This window comes from Melospiza melodia, chromosome Z (assembly GCF_035770615.1).
Source record: "Melospiza melodia melodia isolate bMelMel2 chromosome Z, bMelMel2.pri, whole genome shotgun sequence".
Lineage (NCBI taxonomy): Eukaryota > Metazoa > Chordata > Aves > Passeriformes > Passerellidae > Melospiza > Melospiza melodia.
The window spans coordinates 34,318,641-34,339,609 of NC_086226.1; the positions used below are offsets into that span (position 1 = coordinate 34,318,641).

At 38.6% G+C, this 20,969-nt stretch overlaps 1 protein-coding gene across 1 annotated transcript; it reads right to left on the minus strand.

Moving 5' to 3' along the window:
* Positions 1-662: 662 nt before the first annotated feature.
* Positions 663-19,797, minus strand: DEPDC1B (DEP domain containing 1B). The gene is made up of 11 exons (XM_063181369.1): positions 19,155-19,797; positions 18,620-18,935; positions 14,610-14,745; positions 12,266-12,393; positions 9,435-9,565; positions 8,344-8,391; positions 7,746-7,886; positions 5,414-5,580; positions 3,754-3,930; positions 2,903-3,088; positions 663-2,593 (listed from the first exon to the last, which is right to left on the minus strand). Exons 1-11 carry the CDS (start codon positions 19,795-19,797, stop codon positions 2,432-2,434), a joined length of 2,235 nt encoding a protein of 744 aa, XP_063037439.1. The 3' UTR covers positions 663-2,431.
* Between the last annotated feature and the right edge of the window lie 1,172 nt (positions 19,798-20,969).

Consider the following 20,969-nt stretch of genomic DNA (forward strand, 5'->3'; position numbering starts at 1 on the left):
CATGGATTACTTAAGTAACAAAATACATGTGAGTAGTTTAGTTGCAGTCAAAGTTTGACAGCATGTAAACATACACAGAATTCTATGACATATCTAAGATTTTCTCACCCTTGAAGACCTAGCACAAAAGGTTAGAAATGGCCTCAGATCATTTTTAAAAGTAATTTTTATGTTTTCTTAATTAAAAAGTGTATCTTTCTGTATCAAATTTGCTTAAGATTATCGATATGAAGTCCAAATATCTCTGTGAGAACACATCATGAAAGGATGTACTGTTCAATATCACACTGCCTAAGAAATAACCCCATCTATAACCCAAGAAGTAACCACCTTGTAATGTACATAATGAAACTTACTGACTGGTCAGGAAGTTAGCAAGGTACAAATGCTGTCAATACTGCATTACATTTTCTACTAAAATTTCAGAAATTTGTTGATGTCAGGTGTCTTCTCTCCAGCACAGACTACCCTGACATTCAATATGCTATGAAATGCTGGTTTTCAAATCTCTAATGAATAGCATGAACTCATGACTCTAGGTATGTACAGGAAAAGAGCAATGCTTTAATAGATAAAAAAGTGGTCTCAGAATCAACTACAATATGTACAATCAGGATATAGGCACACTAGATTTCATAATGCAAAATTAATCAAATCCATAAATGCATGTACGCTACAATGCCACTTCAATATTTGAATTCCATTTTTAGAGGAACCTCAAGGCTTTAAAATTTTCTGATAAAGTACATTCTATTGTCAAGCACCCAGCTTTGTACAATTTGCAGTAAGAAAATAGGAGGAAAAGGCTGCGTTGCCTATCAGAATAGGTCAGCATTACAAAAAGTTAATGGAATTTGAAAGAAAGTACACTCAACCTGTAATGCACCATATGAATCAGGAAATTGAGAACTACTTTTCAAAAATAGTTAGGGTCAGCAATGTTACAATCTGCCCCTGAGGCAGGTTAACTGAGGTTCCTGTTAACAGATCCCTCAGGGCAGACTTGAGTGATGCAACACTGAATGAATGGTGGGGGTTTTATAAATAAAAAGATTAGATAGATAGATACAGACAGACAGGCAGACAGATAACAGGTTCATTTTGGAATAATTTGGTTAAAATGGAGAGGAAATATGTAACAGATTTGGTTATTATCTATAGAAATAGAGCAATATAAAAGTAAAATGATTACACCTGAGAAAATATACAAGGAAAATAAAAAGAAAGAATAAGAACAGATAGTGAAGAGGAAACGTATCACCACCCTATGAAACCTGATTGTTGCAATTTAGATGTCCAGTGGTTGAAGTAACAGTTACAATTTCAATCCATTAAGGCCAAGGGAAATCCCTGAAACCCAAAGTCCAATCGGTTCCACAGGTTCAGGTGGGAATGCCGAGGTATTTCTCCTCAGGGAGGAGTTTTACAATGTCCCTTGCTCCACTGTGGATCATTTGCAGTCCTCTGGCGGCAGGCCCAAGAAATAAGTCTGGAGGCAGACACGACCCACCTCTGTCATGCCAGCTTAGTTGAGCCAGTTCTGCCTTAACAGAAGGGATAAACACCCTCAGGCCTAAGTGTGAATGCTCCTGTACCTCTCAGGATGGGAGAGAATCTTCTGCCTGAGCCAGTTGTGTAAGGGAGGAAATTGGCATGATAAAAACCAGCAAACCAGCAAAATTGCAGGATATGCTTCTTGGAGGTGTTTTCCCTTATCTGTCTCAAACCCTAGCTTGCTGCTACATAAAGGGTTTGTCATGGTCATCCTCTGGTGATGGGTGCTCATCCCCTCTGCACCCAGGCAGACCAAAAAGTTGCATAACCACATACCCAAAAACACTCCCCTTCCCCTGTGGTTGAGGGGTGCAAACAGCCAATTGATTGCATCACGAACTTTTAATATTAATCTCTCACAAAAAGCAAAGCAAAATCCAGTGTTTCATACTTTTTCAAGCATGTACAGTAAGTTAATTCCTCACACTATATGTGCACTAATACAGCCTAGTTTATGCAAGACACTCATTTTCAGGGAGGGTAAAAAGCTCTTGACTAATTACAAAAAATACATTACATTCAAATACATTTAGGCCTTAAAATTATAGTCAAAACAAACCACAGCAAGTGTACATTATCACCCATATATAGAATAATCCCCTTGAGTGTGCGGTGGGTTTGTTTGTTTAGTTTTTTTTTCTGTTTTTTTTGCTTGTTTTAAAGTAACAGACATTTTAAAAAATAATGCTTTACAAAAATACTGATAGAGGTTCACATTACTACAACCTCAATATTCTCCTCTTCTTTCAACATTTTCTATAATCTTAGCAGTATCCCCAGTAGGTTTTTTGAGTAACCACATGCTGCTCAGGCTCCTTTTGCATGAGATCCATTGATAATACACTGTGTCTCTGTTTGCTGATATATTTCAAACCATTTACATCCGAAAGCTTCTGGTTCTGTGAAACGGCTGAAAAGGCTTTTTTAAGGCCCACATCAGTATTGGTGGTTTCTGTTTAGTTTTTTCAGGAAATAGCATCGCTTCAGTCTCAGGGCTAGGAAATCGTACTCTGTACACTTCAGGGTAAGATTTCTGAAACTAGAAAAGTACATTAATTCAAATTAAGAATTTATTCAAACACGTACAATAAACTATTAAAGGGAAGCTTGCATTTCTGGGATGGGGAAATTATATCGCTAATGGACTTTCTACACTGCTATATAGAAAATTAGGCAGTATTTCTGATTTGGGTTGATTCATCACAGCATAGTTGTATGTATTATAAATCTTGACATCCCCATGTGTAGCCACTGTTTCAAATTTCAGTATTTCTCTAGAAGAATGCATGTCTAAGACTTGATAAATATTTTCAAATTGAAATTAGAAACTGGAGAAAAATTTATTTACTTGCTTAAGCTTCTTCTTTTTATCCTTCAAAGATATTTCTTTATTCATTACAATTTCTTCCAACAAAGCTGCCAGTGGTTCTTGAGAGCCAGTTGTCCTTTGGTATTCAAATTCACCTGTAGTGATTTGGTGACAAAATGATGGAGGAGGAAGTGTTGCATCACTATCAGCCCCAGCATATTTTATCTGAAGATACAATAAAAAAAAAAAAAAAAATTGCTAGGTTTTCTGCAAAACACTTGCATAGATTGCCTTAATCAATTGACCACTCCAAGACATTAAGTAGAAGAAATACTGAACAGAGCTTGAACTGTAATTTTTATCTCCAGCCCTAATTGAGTGAATTCCAGTAAGTCAAAAAACATGACAGAAAGGAACCCTATTCAGCTTTTGAAATAAGTTCAAAATTACTTTTCTAGTAGGAAATAAACAAAAGAACTAAAAATCATCTTTGAACAAAAAGAAATTACGGTATCAGGAAACAGATGAAAAAACTGAGCAAGTAAGGATGGTTCTAAAGGGGGAAAAAAAAAAGAACAAGAATGAAAACACTTTATAATAATTCTGTTTTCTTCACTACCACAAACATAGTTTGCCCATTCCATGGGAAGATAGTGCTGACAAACAGGAAAACATATCTGAGCTTTCTCATCTCTAAACAAATTCAATATTTGTTTAGTTTTATTTAAACATATAATTGTGCTTGAATATCAGTAGTCAAAATTAATTAGATCTCAAAAGCTAACAGAGACAGAACAAAACCTTGTAAGAATTGTCGATCTTCGGAGAACAAAGGATAAGTTCAATCTAGAAACAGAGAGACAAAAGAGGCTTTTTCACTAGATACTTACTTGGACTCTCTGGAGATGTACAACATGATCCTCTATGGAAGACTTTAATGCAGAAGGAACACTTAAGATCTCTTGATAATTATCCATTAGAAAAGATACTAGTTTAGCAGCAAGAAGTTCATCCAAGTCTATTTCATCCTTTGAGCAGAGAATACAACGGGAAAATGCCTGAACCATCTGAGGGAAAATACACACACCATTATAATATATGTTTCTGTTTGGGAGTGAGGAGTAGAGAATCAGGCTACATTTAAAAAGTGAACTTTTAGAACAAATATTTTAACGTCACAATACTTACTGTACTTCAAACATATCAGTATTTTTTTAGATGTATTATATACAGTGACATGTGAGTGCACTGAAGATTGCTCCTGCTTCATACAGATAATCCACTCCTGACTTTAGATATGGAATGAATGAATTCCATTTTATTCTCAAGACTTTGTCAAATAGCCACTTCACATGGCTATTTAAAGAGGGTATATGTATTTAGAGATTCTTTTTAAAATAACACAGGAATTTAATAGAAATTAGGCACCAGAGAGAAAACCTGAAACCACTATTCTGAAATCATCAAATAAAATATCAGGTGTAGTTAACTTCAGGTAGTCTTGTGCTCAAGCACTCAGTTACAAGAGTTTCTGTTTGTGCACCAATCACTTATAACATTAAAATCACAGAAGATTTTAATAAAGACTTTTGTGATGTACCATACATTACAATATACATTACAATGCTGAATTAATACTTTGTACAAAACACTCAGACTACAAGGATTCACTTCAATTACAACAATAATTTTAATGAAAAGACCACTTACAGTTAATTAAATTATAACCTTGGCAGTAAAAAATTTAATTATTTTAATCAAATGCTATTCAGAGTTCTCTAAAAACTTAATTGCTGTGGAGCACATTTAGATTTGTACATGCTGTTATATGGTTTTTAGAGAATAGCTCTGCAGCTTAGTTTTCCATTGCACTTAATTTTCAAAGACTTTTAAATTAAACAAAATAAATACATGTTGTTAGCTCGTCAGAATAGTTAAGTTATACCTAATGACTTTGTAATAAGGTGTTGTTGCACACATCAGTGTAGTGATATCACTACATATTTCCTACAGAAGAATTAGCAAAAATTGGAGCTTACTTTAAGACACTTCTGTGTGTGGTGAAAAAAAAACAACTACTGAAATAAACAGGTGGGATTTTAGTTTTTTTGAATGGCTGAAAACAGATCAATCAGAACATTCATCTCCATATTTTTAGCTATGACTGAAACAGGCAGTCTTTTTCATTCACACTGTCTGAAGTGATAAAGAACACCAGAGACTTCATCTGCTTTGTTTTTTTGGTTGATTTTGATTGTTCTTGGGGGTTGCTTGTTTGTTTGTGCTTTTTTCCTACTCAATAGTGAATTCAGTGGTGATTTAACTTGGAAAGGTAAGGAAACCTCTAAATTCTGAGCAAATTCTTTGTGTGCTCACAAATTGCCATGAAATCCCACTTTATTCAAATCCAGATTAGCTTTCCAAATAGCTGGGACATACAAACCAATTCCCCAAACAAGCATATTGTATTTTGTTCATACTCTCCAGTAAGAATCTTTAACCGGTTCTCCAAAAGTCTGTCCAGACCTTTTACCTTACACTTATACATACCAAAGTTCTGGTCCTCACTGATTCAGAAAGACGTGGCAAATCCTGGTTTAGACTAATTCTTGCCATCATTCTCACCAAAAGCTGTAGTCTTTTCCTATTTTCTGGCGGCAGTAGGAGGCAAGATATCTGAAGAGCTTCTACAGCCTTGCTGGGTTTTTGCAGCAGTCCTGGTTTATATGAGATCAGAAGGTTGGGGAACATTTCTCAGTTATATATTTCCATAACATTTAACATAACATTTCTTAATCTAACTCCCAAAATTCCCTTCTTATTCACTCAAGATTGCCTTAGAGCTCCATTCCCCAATGAGACCAGAAAGATATCACTAGATTTGGACTACTAGGACTTAAGTTTTTAGAAGATCTTCTTCTGATGCACTGGAAGACATTGATAGCCATAATCAATAACTCTAAATATTAGAATACACTAAAAATTACAGCATTTTTTTTCATCCTTTGCTCTTTTATTACCTCAGCACTAAATGCAACTGAATGGTATGCACAGATATAGCAACCATGTTAGATAAATTGTTACGTCTGTGACAACAATCACAGGGAAAGAAAATGTGCTTATACATGTGCCTCACACCTATAGATATTAAATCTGTGCCTAATTCTGCTTATTCCTCCTCAGGAGAGGAATTGACATTTCTTCTTTTCTAATTCCTGTTTACCCATTTCTGCAGCCAGTCCAGGTTATTCTGCATGGTACTACAACACTGCTGCATAAGCTACTCTTCCCCATTTTAATTTGCATGCTTGTTTAGGGCACTGTGCCCAAGTTAAGGACAGAATGTGCCACCTCCCTGGTCATTAACAAAGTGGTAATCATTACTGGCCACACTACCAGCCCTGGCATGCTTCCCACTGACTGACATCCAGCCAGACTTTGTGCCACAGATCACAACCCTCTGAGCCCAGCAACTGAACGGATTTCTGAGTTTACCTCACTACCCACCTATCCAGCCTGTACTTCCTAGAAGGATGAAATGGAACACAAGTGTTGAAAGCCTTACTGCTTTCAACATAAACAGTATCCACTGCTATCTCCTCATCCACCATTCTGGTAAACTCCATGATGGAAACTGTTTCTTATTGGAAAAGAAGTGTGGACTAGGTAAGACATTTCAAGGAGAGGGGTAAAATACTGAAGCTAATTTTCATAGTAAAGCTTTTTCTAACTTCAAAGGAAGATTTGGCATGCATATTGATGCATATGCTTAGAAGAGTAAGGAATGATTCCATATCAACACTTCACTTTTTTTTAAAGAGATCACAAAATTAATGTTTGACTTCTTGAAACATAGTACAATTTTCATTGCTTCCACATACATACTGGCATGAATTCTTTCTTCTACTTTTACATTTACAAAATGGTGTGAAATGATAGTAGTAAAACCTGAAAGATGTGAAAAAAAATGGAAAAGCAAATAGAAACAGAATATGAAAGCAGAAGAATAAGTTTTAAAGACATAAACAAGAGCTGATTAAAAAAATAAGTCAGAAAATTGATTTATATTCCATATGAAGCAAGATTGACAATTCACAAAGTATATATACTAAACTCCAGAAACAGAAGTGTCATTCTAGATTCCTTACTCATCTCAATAGTTTACTAAAAACACTGTTGTTCACACAGAAAGAAGCTCAAAAAACTAACATGCTACAAAGCGGGTTTACTTTTCAACTCAATTGTTCTTTCTGAAATTTGATTACATAAAATATAATCAAATATTTACTGTCTTACTATTTACTGTCTTTCTATTTACTGTCTTTCAGTAAGCCATCCGTAGGATCAGAATTGTCAATTTTAATATAGTGTGAACTCTGGAAAGTTCTATTTAATAACTAAAACATTGCTTCTTTTAAACACTACATTAGTTAATGACATTTCTAAATTAAAGCAACATAGTATTTCAATTACCTTTAAATATCATATTTCCAGGGTTAAAAACTCTGCTTAAAGCCCTAATCCTTTCTAATCTAGACTTCAGTCAAGCAATTTCTAAAAGCTTATGAGAGTTTTTAAGACATTTAAGCACTTGTAAAAAAAGAAAAATCTATTAAAATCCATCTGTTGCATGCTGAGCAATGAACAGAGGCCTTTAATAATACAAAGACAAGCAATGAAAAACTTGAACTAATGTGATTAAAAACTCACAAAAATAAAACCACTGTGTGATATGAAATAAATTTAAATATTAAACTGTTCTCTATGTAGAATGGAAAGGACAGGCCCTAAATAATTAATCTGTGATATTATTTAAGGTAAAATAACTCCAGAAAATTAACTCTAAAGAATATTTTTTTTCATTGGATTCCAAACTACTTACCTAACACACTAACAAAAACATCAAAAAAATTAAATGTGAGAAGAGGTTCTGTCATCTGGCTAAAGTAGTCCACTATCGTTTTGAAGACATCTCTTTCAAAGCCTGAGTACGTAGGCTGCTTCAGATCTGAACAGCTGGGCCCTGCAAAGAACAAAAAAAAAAAAAAAAAAAAAAAAAACAAAAAACAAAAAGGAGCAAAAAAGAGAGAGAATATTGATTTTCAGCCACTGAGCAGATCAGTGTTTTCTAATCCAGCCCATTAAATGGATCATTAGAGGGGAAAAAAAATCAAAAAAAAGATTAATTCTTCAAAATAAGTGAAACTTTATTGATCTACTACTTACTGATCTATTCCCAATAGGTCTAGTGAAGATACAAAGTAGAGGAAAAACATTAATAGACTAGCTAAACCTTTATATAATTAATTTAAATAAGCTACACTGGAAGGAGAATATATTCTGACAAGTCTTTTCCAACCTTCTTTTAAAAAATCATTGTATACAGGATTTAATAGAGTGGTATAGACACAGTCAGTTCAATTTATTTTTTGGGGGGTGGATTGTTTGTGGGATCTTTCTCCCCTTCTGAATTTACTTACAATTTACTAGACATTTCATTGCAGATAATATCCAATGAGGTAGTTCCTCTGCAAAGGGAAGAAACAGAAATTAAAATGACAAAAAAGAAAAAACAAGAAAAATATTCAACTGTTAGACAAAAGCAAATCTGAAAACAATTTAACATTCCTCCTGTGTGGTAAATCAAGTGACTCCAAAGGCAGGCTATACCTTAATGTAGGATCCAGCCTGAATTACATCTATACTTCAGTACCTGCACTACTATCATACAGTTACACATTCTGCCTTTGCAGCTCAATCAGCAAAACAGGTCATATCACAAATCTTTTACCTACTCTAAAAAAAAAAAAAAAAAAAGTCAGACTAAACCAGTTCTAGATACAGCCTTCCCTGGTGCTATACGATGAAGTGTTTACTTTGTACCCAAGATGACGAAAAGCACTCATATATTCAGTTTTGCCATTTCTGCTAGGAGAAAGTTGATATTTTGAGATGGTCCAACTGCCTTTGAAATGAGCACAGATATGCTCTGAAGGCAGTTTTATTCACAACCAAACCAGGTTTTAATGTCATATTTAAATTTCTATGCAAATCTCATTAAAATCTTGGTGGCAATAATATTGTGATAGATCAGAGCAGTAAAGATGCTTTATTTTTTCTCTGATGTGTAAACCACTTTTAAAAATGGCAATAGCTTAAAAACTCAAAACTCTCTCAATGTACATCTTCGCTCTCTCACAATTTTTAATACCGAAAACTCTCCCAATGTACATTTTGGATCTGTCAATGTACTTTTAATACAATTTTTCTTCATGTAAACACTCCAGTTTGGGTAATTAAAAGGTTAGGGCCAAGAAAGTTACCTTGAAGTGATTAATATCTCTGTATTTATAAATGGTAAAAAGTTGCTGCTGTCTTACATTCATTTTTCAGCCCTACTAAAGCCAGAATCTGTTTAAGAGAGTAAATATAGAATAAATGCTGACTCTCACTACTGGGATACCAGAGGAGAACAATAGCATTTTAAAAACAATAGCATTATAAAAACTAGAGTTTTTACAAAGTAGATTGCAATATTTAAAAAAAAAAAGAAAATTTCTAAAATACTCACTTGATTTGTCCTCTAAAGTGACAATGCCTTGCTTATTGACATTATATACATTTTGAACTATATGTTTTGAATTCACAAGTTTTGTGTCTAACACTTCATCCAGAGAATCCAAACCCAACACCTTTTGTAATCTGCAAAAATACATAAACATAGGTCATACACCATCTAATCTGGAAAAGGCAAACACGAGGTATTAGGATACAATTAGGATACAATTCAGAAAAAAAATTCATTTCATAGAGAATATCTCCAGTTGAATGACAGCCATAAGGACCATTCAGCTCAATTCCTGCTTCTCACAAAACTGCCTAGATTTATAGAATGCCTGAAACTGGAAGGGATCCACAAAGGTCAACTCCTGGCTCTTCACAGCACAACCACAAAAATTATACTACATGCCTGAGAGCACTGTCCAAACACCCGTTGAACTCTGTCTTATGTGCTGTGACCACTTGCCTGGGGAGCTTGTTCCAGTGCCCAACCACTCCCTGGATGAGGACTCTTTTCCTAATATCCAACCTGAACCTCCAGTGACAACCTCAAGCCATTCCCTCAGTCCTGTCACGGGCCACCACAGAGAAGAGATCAGTGTATTCTCCTCTACTTCCCATCACAGATTGCACTGCAATGTCCTCTCAGCATCCTCTTCTCCAAGTTAAGAAGCCAGAAGATCTCAACCACTCCTCATGTCTTCCCTTCTAGACCCTTCACAATCTTCGTAGCCCTAAAAAAGTTTTGTTTTATACCTAGAAAAGGTCTAGTAATTTTAATACCTAAAACTATACCATGTAACTGAAAGCACAGCCAACATGCTCTTTGAACTCTGTAGGGCTTGGTGCTGTGCCCACTTCTTCAGGGAGGCAGTTCCAGTGCCCAGTTACTCTCTAAGTGAAGAACCTTTTCCTAATGTGGAGTCTGAACCTCCCCAGCTGCTTGATTCCATCTCCTTGTCCTATCACTGGTCACCAGAGATCTTCCACATCTCCCCCCACTCCCCTCTCCAGAAACTGTAGGCTGCAGTGAGGGCACCCCTCAGCTTTCTCAAAGCCTTTGGTGACTGTACCAGAGGCTCTTTATCCAGATCTCACTGCAGGCCCTGTCCACCCTTGAAGGAGTCCAAAGTTCCTTCTAACCTAGTATCATGGACAAACTTAAGGTACATTCAATTCCCCCATCCATATCATTTACGAAAACATGAAAGAGCTCTGGCCCTAGAATGGAGCCCTGCAGAGCCCCAGTGATGACTGCCCACCAGAGATGACCACATTTACCACAATCCTTTGTGCTTGACCCAAGAGCCAGCTGCTCACCCAACAATATTATGGGGCTCATCAAGCTGCATTCTGGACAATTTATCTAGAAGGATACTCTGAGAGACAACATCAAAAGCTTTGCTTAAATGCAAATAAACCACATCAACTGGTTTCCCTTGGTCAACTAGATGGGTGACCTTGTCATAAAAGAAAATTAAATTTGTTACATAGTATTTTCCCTTTTTGAAACTGTGCTGGCTATGTCCAATGACTGTGTGTCTCTCAAATATTTTATTATTAACTCCCAGAATAATTTTCCATAATTTTACAGGCACTGAAGTGATACTGACAGGCCTGTAATTAACAAGGTCTTTGTTCTTTGCTTTCTTAAAGTTGAGAAAATAGTTGCCATCTTCCAGACAACAGAGGCCTCTCTAGAATTCCAAGATAAATGAAAAAATAAGGAGAAAGATCCTGCAATAACATCATCCAGCTCTTTCAATACCCTGGGATTAATCCCATTGGGCTTCATAGCTTTAAGCACATCCAGCTTGAGCAGAAAATTTCAAACAAATTCAGTGTCAGTTGTGAGTCTCCCTATTCCCACAGTCATACTTTTCCAGCACAGAACTGTGGGAATTCCAGTGTCAATCATCAAACTTAAAGAGTCCAGGACTTTCTGTCACATGAATGCTACTGCTCACTGATCAAGCTGTCAGGGTTTCAGCATCCTTCCACACAATCTGCTGTGCCAACCCTGTTTGCCCACCATGGTCTTTTGGTTGGTAGAGCTCTATAGGGAGCTTTATGTGAAGGAGGGCTTGGCCACCACTGCCCCTGGTCTCACTTGTCCAGGTCCTATCAGCTGCTTCCATGTGAGCTCTAGTCTACCAGGGTGTCTCTCCATTCCCCTGAAGTTTCCTTGGTTCAGGAAACCCAGAATACACATGCCGTCTGCTGCCCATCATGCTGTCACCAAAACTGCTCACCTCAGCACCAAGCACATTACGTGCAGATAATGTGCTAGGTTTACACTAAAGTCATGCTGTAATATCATTAGTGTATATTATTTCTTCCTCTGCAGAAATAGTCCAAAGCAATAGCTTTAACTTTGCATAGGAGATTCCATTTGAATGTAGTAAATGAATCTCTAAGCTGAATCTCAAAGCTTCAGCACTCAACTAGCTATGCCATTTATCTCATACAAAGTATTGTACTTGCCATTGAAAGATTCCATAGCACTTCTACATAAGTGCTTTTATTTCCTAGCAACAAGAAAAAGAGACAGAGAAAAAAAGTGATTAAACAAGACAAAGCCCACACAACAAAGAATTGTATAACACAATGTGCAGAAGTCAAAAGGTACTAAGCACAGTGAAGTTTTTTTTCAGACTTTATTTGCTGAGTTTGCTAGCCAAATAACAAGTGGTAGAGTTAGTCTAGACACTATGGCTTTGAAGGCAACGATAAAAAGTGAGTGGGTGAAATTACAAGTATTACCAGAGAAGATAGACAGACAAGACTATTACCTACTACACAGTTTTACTATAAGAGCAAATGACTCATAAGTATACTCACCGTGATAAAGTCATGGATTTCCATATCTCTTCTATATTTGTTTGTGTTAGTTCTCTGCGGAACACAAGTTTGCATGCTGGTACTTCCCCGATAGCTATGCTGTGTCGCTTGTACCACATCTCAGAGTTCTGAAATCAGAAAAAACCCTCCTCATTAACTGGTGGCTTTTCAAGTGTTAAACAGTATAAAACATTTATAGTACAAAATTGCAAGTGTTCTTAAATTCCAGTGAAGTCTTCAGGATGCAAGGTAAGTATTTGTGTCTAAGAGAAATGAAATATTTTCTCAATCTTACACATTGCTTCTCAATTCCATAACTTGTTCCAAAGCTGAAAAATTATATGTGTCAGAATAACCATTAGAGTTCCGGAGTCAATGGCCTTTAATCCTATGTTCAGGCCCTATTCATGATTAAAATCAGTTCATCTGCCATTTTAAGATTAACCATCTGTTTATGGAAAAGTTACTGGAGAATTATGATACCAACGAATTAGAAAAAAAATCCTTGCTCAGCATATACTAAAAAAACTAAACATTAAGTTTAATAACAGGTTCTATACATAAAGAAAGTAAAAGCAAATCACTACATCTGAAGGCACCCGTCAGATCTAGTCTACCATTACAAAAGTGTAAAGTAAAGCTGAGAGTGAAGAAGACCACTATACTTTATGCAACCTCCATATCCAAGTTTATTCTTGAACATTGTCATCAAGGTATCAATGGGTAGACATACACTGCAGCTTGTATCAGCAGCATTCTTTTCAAGGGAAAACTCCTAATCATTCCAGCTCTTTGATTTACACTACAGACCAGCACTAAAGCACATTAAAAGTTTTCCTTATAACCAGACCACAAAATGCATTCCAGGAATGCACTTAAATACTCCAAGCACTAATTGTCTCTCATTCCATGGCAGACTAGACTAGAGCTAGTTGGAAGCAAATAGTACCCTCTGAAATTAAGGGTCTGGTCTTTCACATCAGTATTTCATGACATACAACCATGCTCATCAATCTACACACAGCCACTAAGTGCTCAGATTGATGCTGAAGCAATTCAAGGTACCATAATTTTCAGCTGTCTACTTCAGCATTGCATTGGAAGCTAGACCTAATTATAAAAGAGGCAGCAGAAAGAAGCTAGTAGCTTTGCCTCACTTACAGTCCACTGTATTAATCCAAACTGCCAATGGAAGAGATTTTGAGCTATGCCAAACTCTATGCTGTTGCATACAAGTCAGACGCAGACTTTTGCTAATTCTTATCAGGCCAGGATGCTTGGATGGAAATTCAGGGCACAGCTGGAGGCTGTAATATGTTACACCTTCAACAGATACTTGCTCAGTAACTAAAATACTCCACCTTCTCATTCTCATTTCCTGTCTTTGGCACCATCTTTTCTTCTCCTTTTGGCACCATCTTTTCTTCTATCTACTATTGAAGCACTAAGGACCATGCCTTTCCTCTTCAGAAGCTTGCTGTACATGAAGAGTACACTTGATTTGTACACAGTTGGACTGTAAGTATGGAATAACCATTCATTCAGAACATTTAGATATTCAGCAAAATGGTAGGAGCTACTTTTCCAAATAGACTATGGTTTATTAAAAAATCTAAGGCTAGACTCCTGCTCTGCAGGGCAGTAATAGAAAGGCAAAAATCATCAATGAAATCCTTAGTTCACAAATTATGAGAACGCACACATATAAGATACACTGGAGTAAGACTTCAGAATATACACAACTCCAGAAGCCTATTCTTTTACTATGTCAAGGTGAACAGTTGATACAATTTTGGTTTACTAATAAAACCAAGTTTTTCCAACAATTTTATAAAGGCTGGATCAATCCAGATAAGTATGAGGCCAGATGACTTCCTGAGCTTACAAAGGATAACTGAAAAATCAGGACCACTGCTCCTTAGCCAAAACATATTCCTTATAAAAAAGGAAATTGAGTCAGTACTTACAGCAGCTAGGAATGTTGTAATAACTGTATATATTCTGTTATCTGAAGTGTCCAAATAAGAGTTACAGTGTGACTATTTTGTCTGGTAATATAATAAATGCCCTATTGGAATTTCAGCAAACTGAAATGAAATATGGGAAAATACACCCATATGGAACTCAGGTTCCTGAGGGCATTTTAATGTATAGCACAAAAACCACTAAAATACTACTTCTCCGGCAAATTTTAAGAGAAACTTAACTTCACAAAAGTTTAGAATAAAAATATTTAGCATTTAATTTTACAAGCAAGTATTTTGTGACACAGCACAGAGGTCATCAGCTCAGTTTTGCTTTCCAAATATGCTTTTATCTGGGGAAATAAAACTGGGTGCCTTACCATTGCGACGGATTTCACTGGGATGGGTTCTTGAGAAGGGCCAGCCCTTGGTTCATTCCAGTCTGGAAATTTAATTACTTCCTTTCCACATGAAGGTTTCTTTGGGTATGACTTCAGTGGCGAGGAAGGAGGAAATCTACAATTAGAGAACATTTTTAAAGTCTCTGAACGCCAATCTAATCCCTATTTACCAATGCAAAACTGTAGTCAGCCTTCACATGCAAAAAAAAACACAAATGCTTTGGACATTCACAGCCCAACTTAGTTCGCTGTAGATTGGTGTTGCATGATATGTAAAACGTCGTGGAGTGTCTTGTTTGCCCTCCAGCTGCTGCTCCACAACAGTTCAGGTGCTTTGTACCTCCCATGACACAGCTGAGCCTTGGGTGAATCTCTGCTCCCCAGTGCATCTCTTATAGCACTAGTGGTCTTTGCATAGACAATGACATAGATTTTTCACTAAGAGATGTTGATTCTGCTGAAAAAGCCGTGGGGATGTTTTCCCCCATGTCAAGTGCTTTGTTAGCATGCATTTCCTAAAGAAAAGCTACATAGCTAAGTCACATGACTAACACTCAGACTTAGTTAGAGTGCATGCAAGTGTCCACACAAAGTTTTGCCCACATTACCAGGTCCTTCTGCGTTTACATGCTTTCTGTGCGAAGATCATATCCTGCAGTTCTTTTCTGGATCATATCCTGCAGTTCTTTTTTCCAGCTGGTTTTGCAGGTAACTATTTGACTTCTTAAGGCATTTCAAGAAGTGCCTTGAAGAAATTAGCAGAAATAAGCCCTAAACCAGCCCTTGTAGAAAAGAAGGAAAACAAACTATCCAGGCTGACCAGCACCAAATTATTGCTAAGCTCAGGTCAGAGCATGTACAAAGGAACTAATGACAGCGTATCAGAAAGACAAATCAGTTCAATGGAAACACCTCTTCAGACTGGTCCAGGTCCAATCCTGTTGACTTGCACACCCAGGTTTTAGATGCTGAGATTGCTGATGCTTTAAGCAACTGCTTAAGCCTCATTAACTTTTTTAAAACAGAATGTAAAAGACAGATACGTCAGTGACTTTGCAACAAAAACTTGCACACTGCTGGAAAGTATACATATGTATCCTCCCAGAAAAAATGCTTGAGAAACTCTCAAGTTTCTCCAAAATGTCACCTCATCCTCTAAAGGCACTTGAAACATTTAATAAGTTTTTCATTTAGATTTATTCTGCAGTTTGGTTAGTCCAGTACTGTTACACTGAATGGTTAAAGACATTGTTTTGACCACACACACTGAGCATATTCCACAGTGCCCTTCAACAGCACATCTGCAACACAGAGATATCACCCCCGTCAGACAAACCCCCAGAACCCGAAGCAAGTACCTGACTCTCATCCTGCAAGATTTACTCTGTTTTTTAATGGTAAGCCAGACTACATGGCAGATGTTCAGCTGTTGAGTGTTCTCAACCATTTTTCAGATATTTGTTATTTCTTAAGAGTTTAATGTTAAAATAGAACATACCCACATATCTGCAAGCCTTTTTCCTTTGCCTTACACTATTCTCAGTAGTTTCCTGTTTCTTCTCCAGTTCTTCACAATTTTTAGCTTTGTGTCATTTGCTGCCCTGATTTGCAAACAATCAGTAAAAGAAGTTGTTCTTACAGTCAGAAAAAGGAGGGGCATTCCCCTTTCTCAGGTAGCATTACAGCAAGATCTAGATGAAGAAGGATAAATGTCACTCAAAGCAAAGGATCGAGAAACACACCAAGGCTGACACACCAAGATCAGAATTGGTTATAGCCAGCAACACTAGTTTGGGGAGTTTATAAAAAGAGAAACTAGAGATACCTGTTTGTGTCCAGAACAAAGGATCCTGAACAAAGTCAACTAGCAGTGATGTCCAAGATGTAACAATATTACTGCAGAATTCCCGAAAGATTGCTATCATTGCAACAGTGCTAACCCCTTTGCTTTCAATAGACTGGCTTAGATTCCAAAAAAAAGTATAAAGCCCAACAGCTCCCAAAACTGTAACTTCTCATTCATTATTGTAGACTCAGCTGAGCCAGTAAGTCAGGACACACTGATAAGTCTTTGCTATTTTTAGAAGTCACATTAGATCTCATCTTCATGTTTAATACTTGCCAAATATTCTCACGCAATCCAGCTTTTGGCAATATTTCTTTTGCACACTCTGTGGATGAACAAGAGCAGACAGCTACACTTACATGTGAAGTAAATGAGTGACACAACTGTGTACCACAGCGTGCCATTACAGCATGTTAACACATAAATTTATACAGAAGGTACGAAGCATGTAACTTTTCCAAAGTTAGCACCGTCAGTAGAATTGACTCGTCCAACTACCTCCATCAGCACTGTGAGGAGAAAACACTCCGTATTTTACATGTAGCATTAGGATAGCCCACCAGAGGGAGCTGCCAGGACATTGAATACGGCACTAAAATAGGCTGGAAAACCTGCGTCTAACTGCTTAAACAGGGGAGAAGCATGTCTTGATACTTAAAGCCGCGAATAACGTATGTAGCTTATTTCTGCACCAAGCCCAGTGAGGAAAAAAGCTGGCTCCAGTTCAAGATGCATGAAAGGTATAAATTTTTAACTGAAAAAAGTTCAGTTAGTTATTTTTTCAGTGGGAGAGGGAGAAAGAACATCACAGCAAAATATATAACAAGAGTTCTGTTGCCCAATAGCAGATCAGTAGGCAGAGCATGCAGAAAATTAGAACAGAAATATTTCACCCAGCCAACTTCCACAGCCTGCAGCTCAGTAAAGTCATGACTGAAAATACAAATAAATAAAAGAACAAAATAATTTCAACATATACTCATGCTAATGCAAAATGAACAAAAAACCCCACAGCCACACAAACACAGCAAAACCAAACCAAAGAAATACAGAATAACACCAGCAGTTATCAAACCCCATAATAAATCTTTTGACAAGAATTAATACCAGAAATAAAAAGATCAATAGAGCAAAATGAAAAATTGACTCAATATATATCAAGTGGGAATTCAGTTCTACATATTTCCCCAAAGAGAATATTAAGAAATCATTACTTAAAATGAATAGGTAAAATTTGAGTATGTAATAATAGCTATAACAAGTAGAAGCATAAACTTATTGCTAGCCTATTTTCCCTAATGTTTTGCATGATGAGAACTCCCATTTCCTCAAAAGAAGGGCCACCATGATAAAAGTTACAGATCTAGACTTGAAGTAATGGTGATCTTTATAATACTTCTGCACCAAACAGGACACTAGAAGATGGTACAAATTCAAACCCTGCAACTTCTGTCCACTCAAACCTTAACTGAGGTCACGAGAGGTCAAAGAATCCAGTCCATTAATGCTAAGCTTTTATTACACTGAAATTTCTTCTCCTCTGTTAACAAGCCACCAGCTGAGATGTTCAACAGGGATTAGTAAGGAACCAACCTTGAGGATAAGCAAATAAAGCTTTGTCCCTTGTCCATCTACAAACTAAGGAGCATAAAAAATGTTATAAATTTCTTAGATTCAGAAGGCCTTTCTCTTTTCTCCGAAGAAGATGGAAATAGCAACCAAAATAGTCAGGAGGTTGGGGTGAAGGAGGACAATTGGAGCTGGGTGACCAATGGCATTCTCACTTCCACCTATGTGTCCTAATATGTACTCTTCCAGCACCAACAAACCTGATGTCTGCCATCAGCAATGAGAACTCAATACCATTTGAAAGCTGCAAAAGCTTTTGTTGATATTCAAAGAATGCAACTGAATAGAAGTGACCTTCAAAAACATTTCAGAATAGACAAGAAAACTGAAGACAAACATGAAGTCACGACAGCTACCCATTACTAAGAAAATTAAAGTCTTTAAAAGGAAAAGGGGAAAACGTGTCAACACTTTTCAGAGGCATTCTACAAAAATGCTTGTAAGACACGAGCAAGAGTTATTATACCCTGTTTCCAAAAAACTAGGGGTTTTTTATCACCCTATAGAGGCTTACCTATATAAACGGCCATCGTCTTCAAAGTCCTCTTTGCCCCACCTTCCTTTAATATCTTCGATTACATGATTTTTCAGGAATTTTTTAAGCAGCTTAACCGTTTGATCGCGAGTCACTTCTGGGCCAAAATTTTGGTTAGAGCCAAGCAGCTCATGCAAACATTCCACTGCCTCCGAGGCTTTGAAGCATCGCTCGTAGCTCTTGAAACGACAGCGATGCTTCCGTAAGGGCATCCCAGCACGGAAGAGCTCGATTATCTCGTTCCACTGGGAAAGAACAAAGCCAGTCGTTACGGGAGCTCTCCCCCCAGGTTTTCCTGCGGCCAGAACGCAGCCGGCTCTGTAAACAGAGCTACACCCTTTTGTCACCGTCTGCGTTCACAACAACACCGAAACCTAAGCCCAGGATTTAAACTGTGGCGACCCGAGAACAAACACCAGGTTTAGGTGGCTGAAATATTTAGCCCCATACTACCAGCGGACCTAGGGATACAGCTCTAGCCTCCCTTAGGTTTTACCGGGACAAAAGGCTCAACCTGCCGCTCCGCCCTGCCGGCCTCTGCCCCGCGCCAGCCGCGGGCGCCTCCGCCCCGCAGAGACGCGGCCTGGGAGCAGCGGCCGGCACCAGGAGGTCGGAGGGCGAGTGGCCGCGGGGGACAGCGGCGCGGGAGGGCGGCGGTGTCGGGGACGGCGACGCGGGAGGGCGGCGGTGTCGGGGACGGCGGCGGGGGCACTCACCAGGCGGGTGGCGCGGTACGGCCCGGGCCCCACCAGCCGCGGCTCCATGGGCGCGGCCGCGCTGGCTCCGCGCCGCGTTTGAATCCAGCCGGGCGCCGCCGCCTTCGCCCATTGGGCGGCGGGCGCGGCACGTGACGGGCCCGCGCCGTGCTGGATTGGCGGGGCGGGGGTGGGGTGGGAGCCGAGCGCGCGGGGGCGCTGTGGGGCCCCTTGCCGGGCGGCGGGGGCGGCCCCGTGCGGGGGCCTCAGCGGGCGGGCGTGCCGCGGGGCCGCGCCGTGCCGGGCTCTGCGCAGGACAAGAGACAACGGGCAGAAAATTGATGCACTGCAAGTTCCCCATGAACATGAGAAGGAGCTTCTTTGCTGTGCGGGTTCTGTGCACTGGAACAGATGTCCCAGAGACGTTCTGGAGCCTCCCTCGCGTAGAGATGCCAGGAGCATCTGGACTCAATCCTGTGCCAGTCCTGTACTCTAGGATGGGCCTGCTCGCGTAGATAGGCTAGACCAGGTAGCCTGCTGTAGTCCCCTCCAACCTGGCCCATTTGGTGATTCTGTGTGTGGCAACAAGGTAAACCATGTCAGGAAAACATTGGCCAGTGAATTGCTGCCCTCATAAAGAGAACACAGCCTTGGCATTAATTAAACAAACAGAACAAAAAAAAAAATCAACCTAAAAAAAAAAACCCCTCCAAACACTCAATTTTCAACATTTTAAAATTGTTTCCAATCAGTTTTTTTGTTAAAGAATTTTGTTTTGAATTCAGGCAGTATGTGGGATGATAATTACTTGCAATTACATTTGATATTCCTACAGATGACAGGGGTTGATGCTGGTGCCACAGAACTCATTCAGTTGTTGTATATTAGCTCTTTATGAGTATTTTTTTAAAAGGGTTACTTGGAAAGTAAATAGGAAACCTCCATTTTAAGGTAGGAGGTTGTGATACCAAGTCACCTGTCCTGCATGGGCAGGGATGTAACTGAAGCTCCTGTGGTGCCTATTACAGATGAGCTATCTCTGTCAATTTTTAGGACTCTCACAGGAGAGAAGTGACTGGTAACACCAGTGTTGCTTTCCCACCAGGTCTAAGGAAAACAAAATTATCGCCTTATTCCCCTCACTGTCAGTAAACATTCACCATAACATGGATGACTTAGCTGACTGTTGGACTCCTCTTTCCAGCCTCACTCGAAAGTATACACTTAAGGATATGAGATGCACAGTTTTTAGATTCAGATAAAGACTGTGTGATTCTCATGTTGTGTGTAGGAGGACAGGATTTGTTTTGAGCTGATGTCATTGGCATCGTCTTAGGCTGCATCCATACAACTCACTGTGAAACACTGCATTCTCTCTCTCCAAATGCTTTATAACTCCCAGAAGACTAAACCACTGTGCAAGATATTATGCAGTGGCAATCTGACACGCCACTTGCTGACAGCCTGCAGAATGATTAGCATCTCCAGTTTCTGCTCCTGCTTATTAGTTCTTAATCTCAAACAACTGAATCTGGAAGCCTTTGGCTAGTGTACAACTGCTGGAATTGGAAGTTTTCCTGGCTTCTTTCTGCTCAGCACCTGTCCACATGCAGCACTCCTTAGTTTTCACTGTG

What these genes read in the sequence shown, in the direction of transcription:
- DEPDC1B (XM_063181369.1), bottom strand. Translation starts at nt 19,797, where the DNA reads ATGCTCCTGGCATCTCTACGCGAGGGAGGCTCCAGAACGTCTCTGGGA. An exon ending in CAGTGAAATCCGTCGCAATG is followed by an intron (nt 12,394 to 14,609) that starts GTAAGGCACCCA and finishes TTCTGATTTCAG; the next exon opens with AACTCTGAGATGTGGTACAA. An exon ending in AAATCCATGACTTTATCACG is followed by an intron (nt 9,566 to 12,265) that starts GTGAGTATACTT and finishes GTATTTTTGCAG; the next exon opens with ATTACAAAAGGTGTTGGGTT.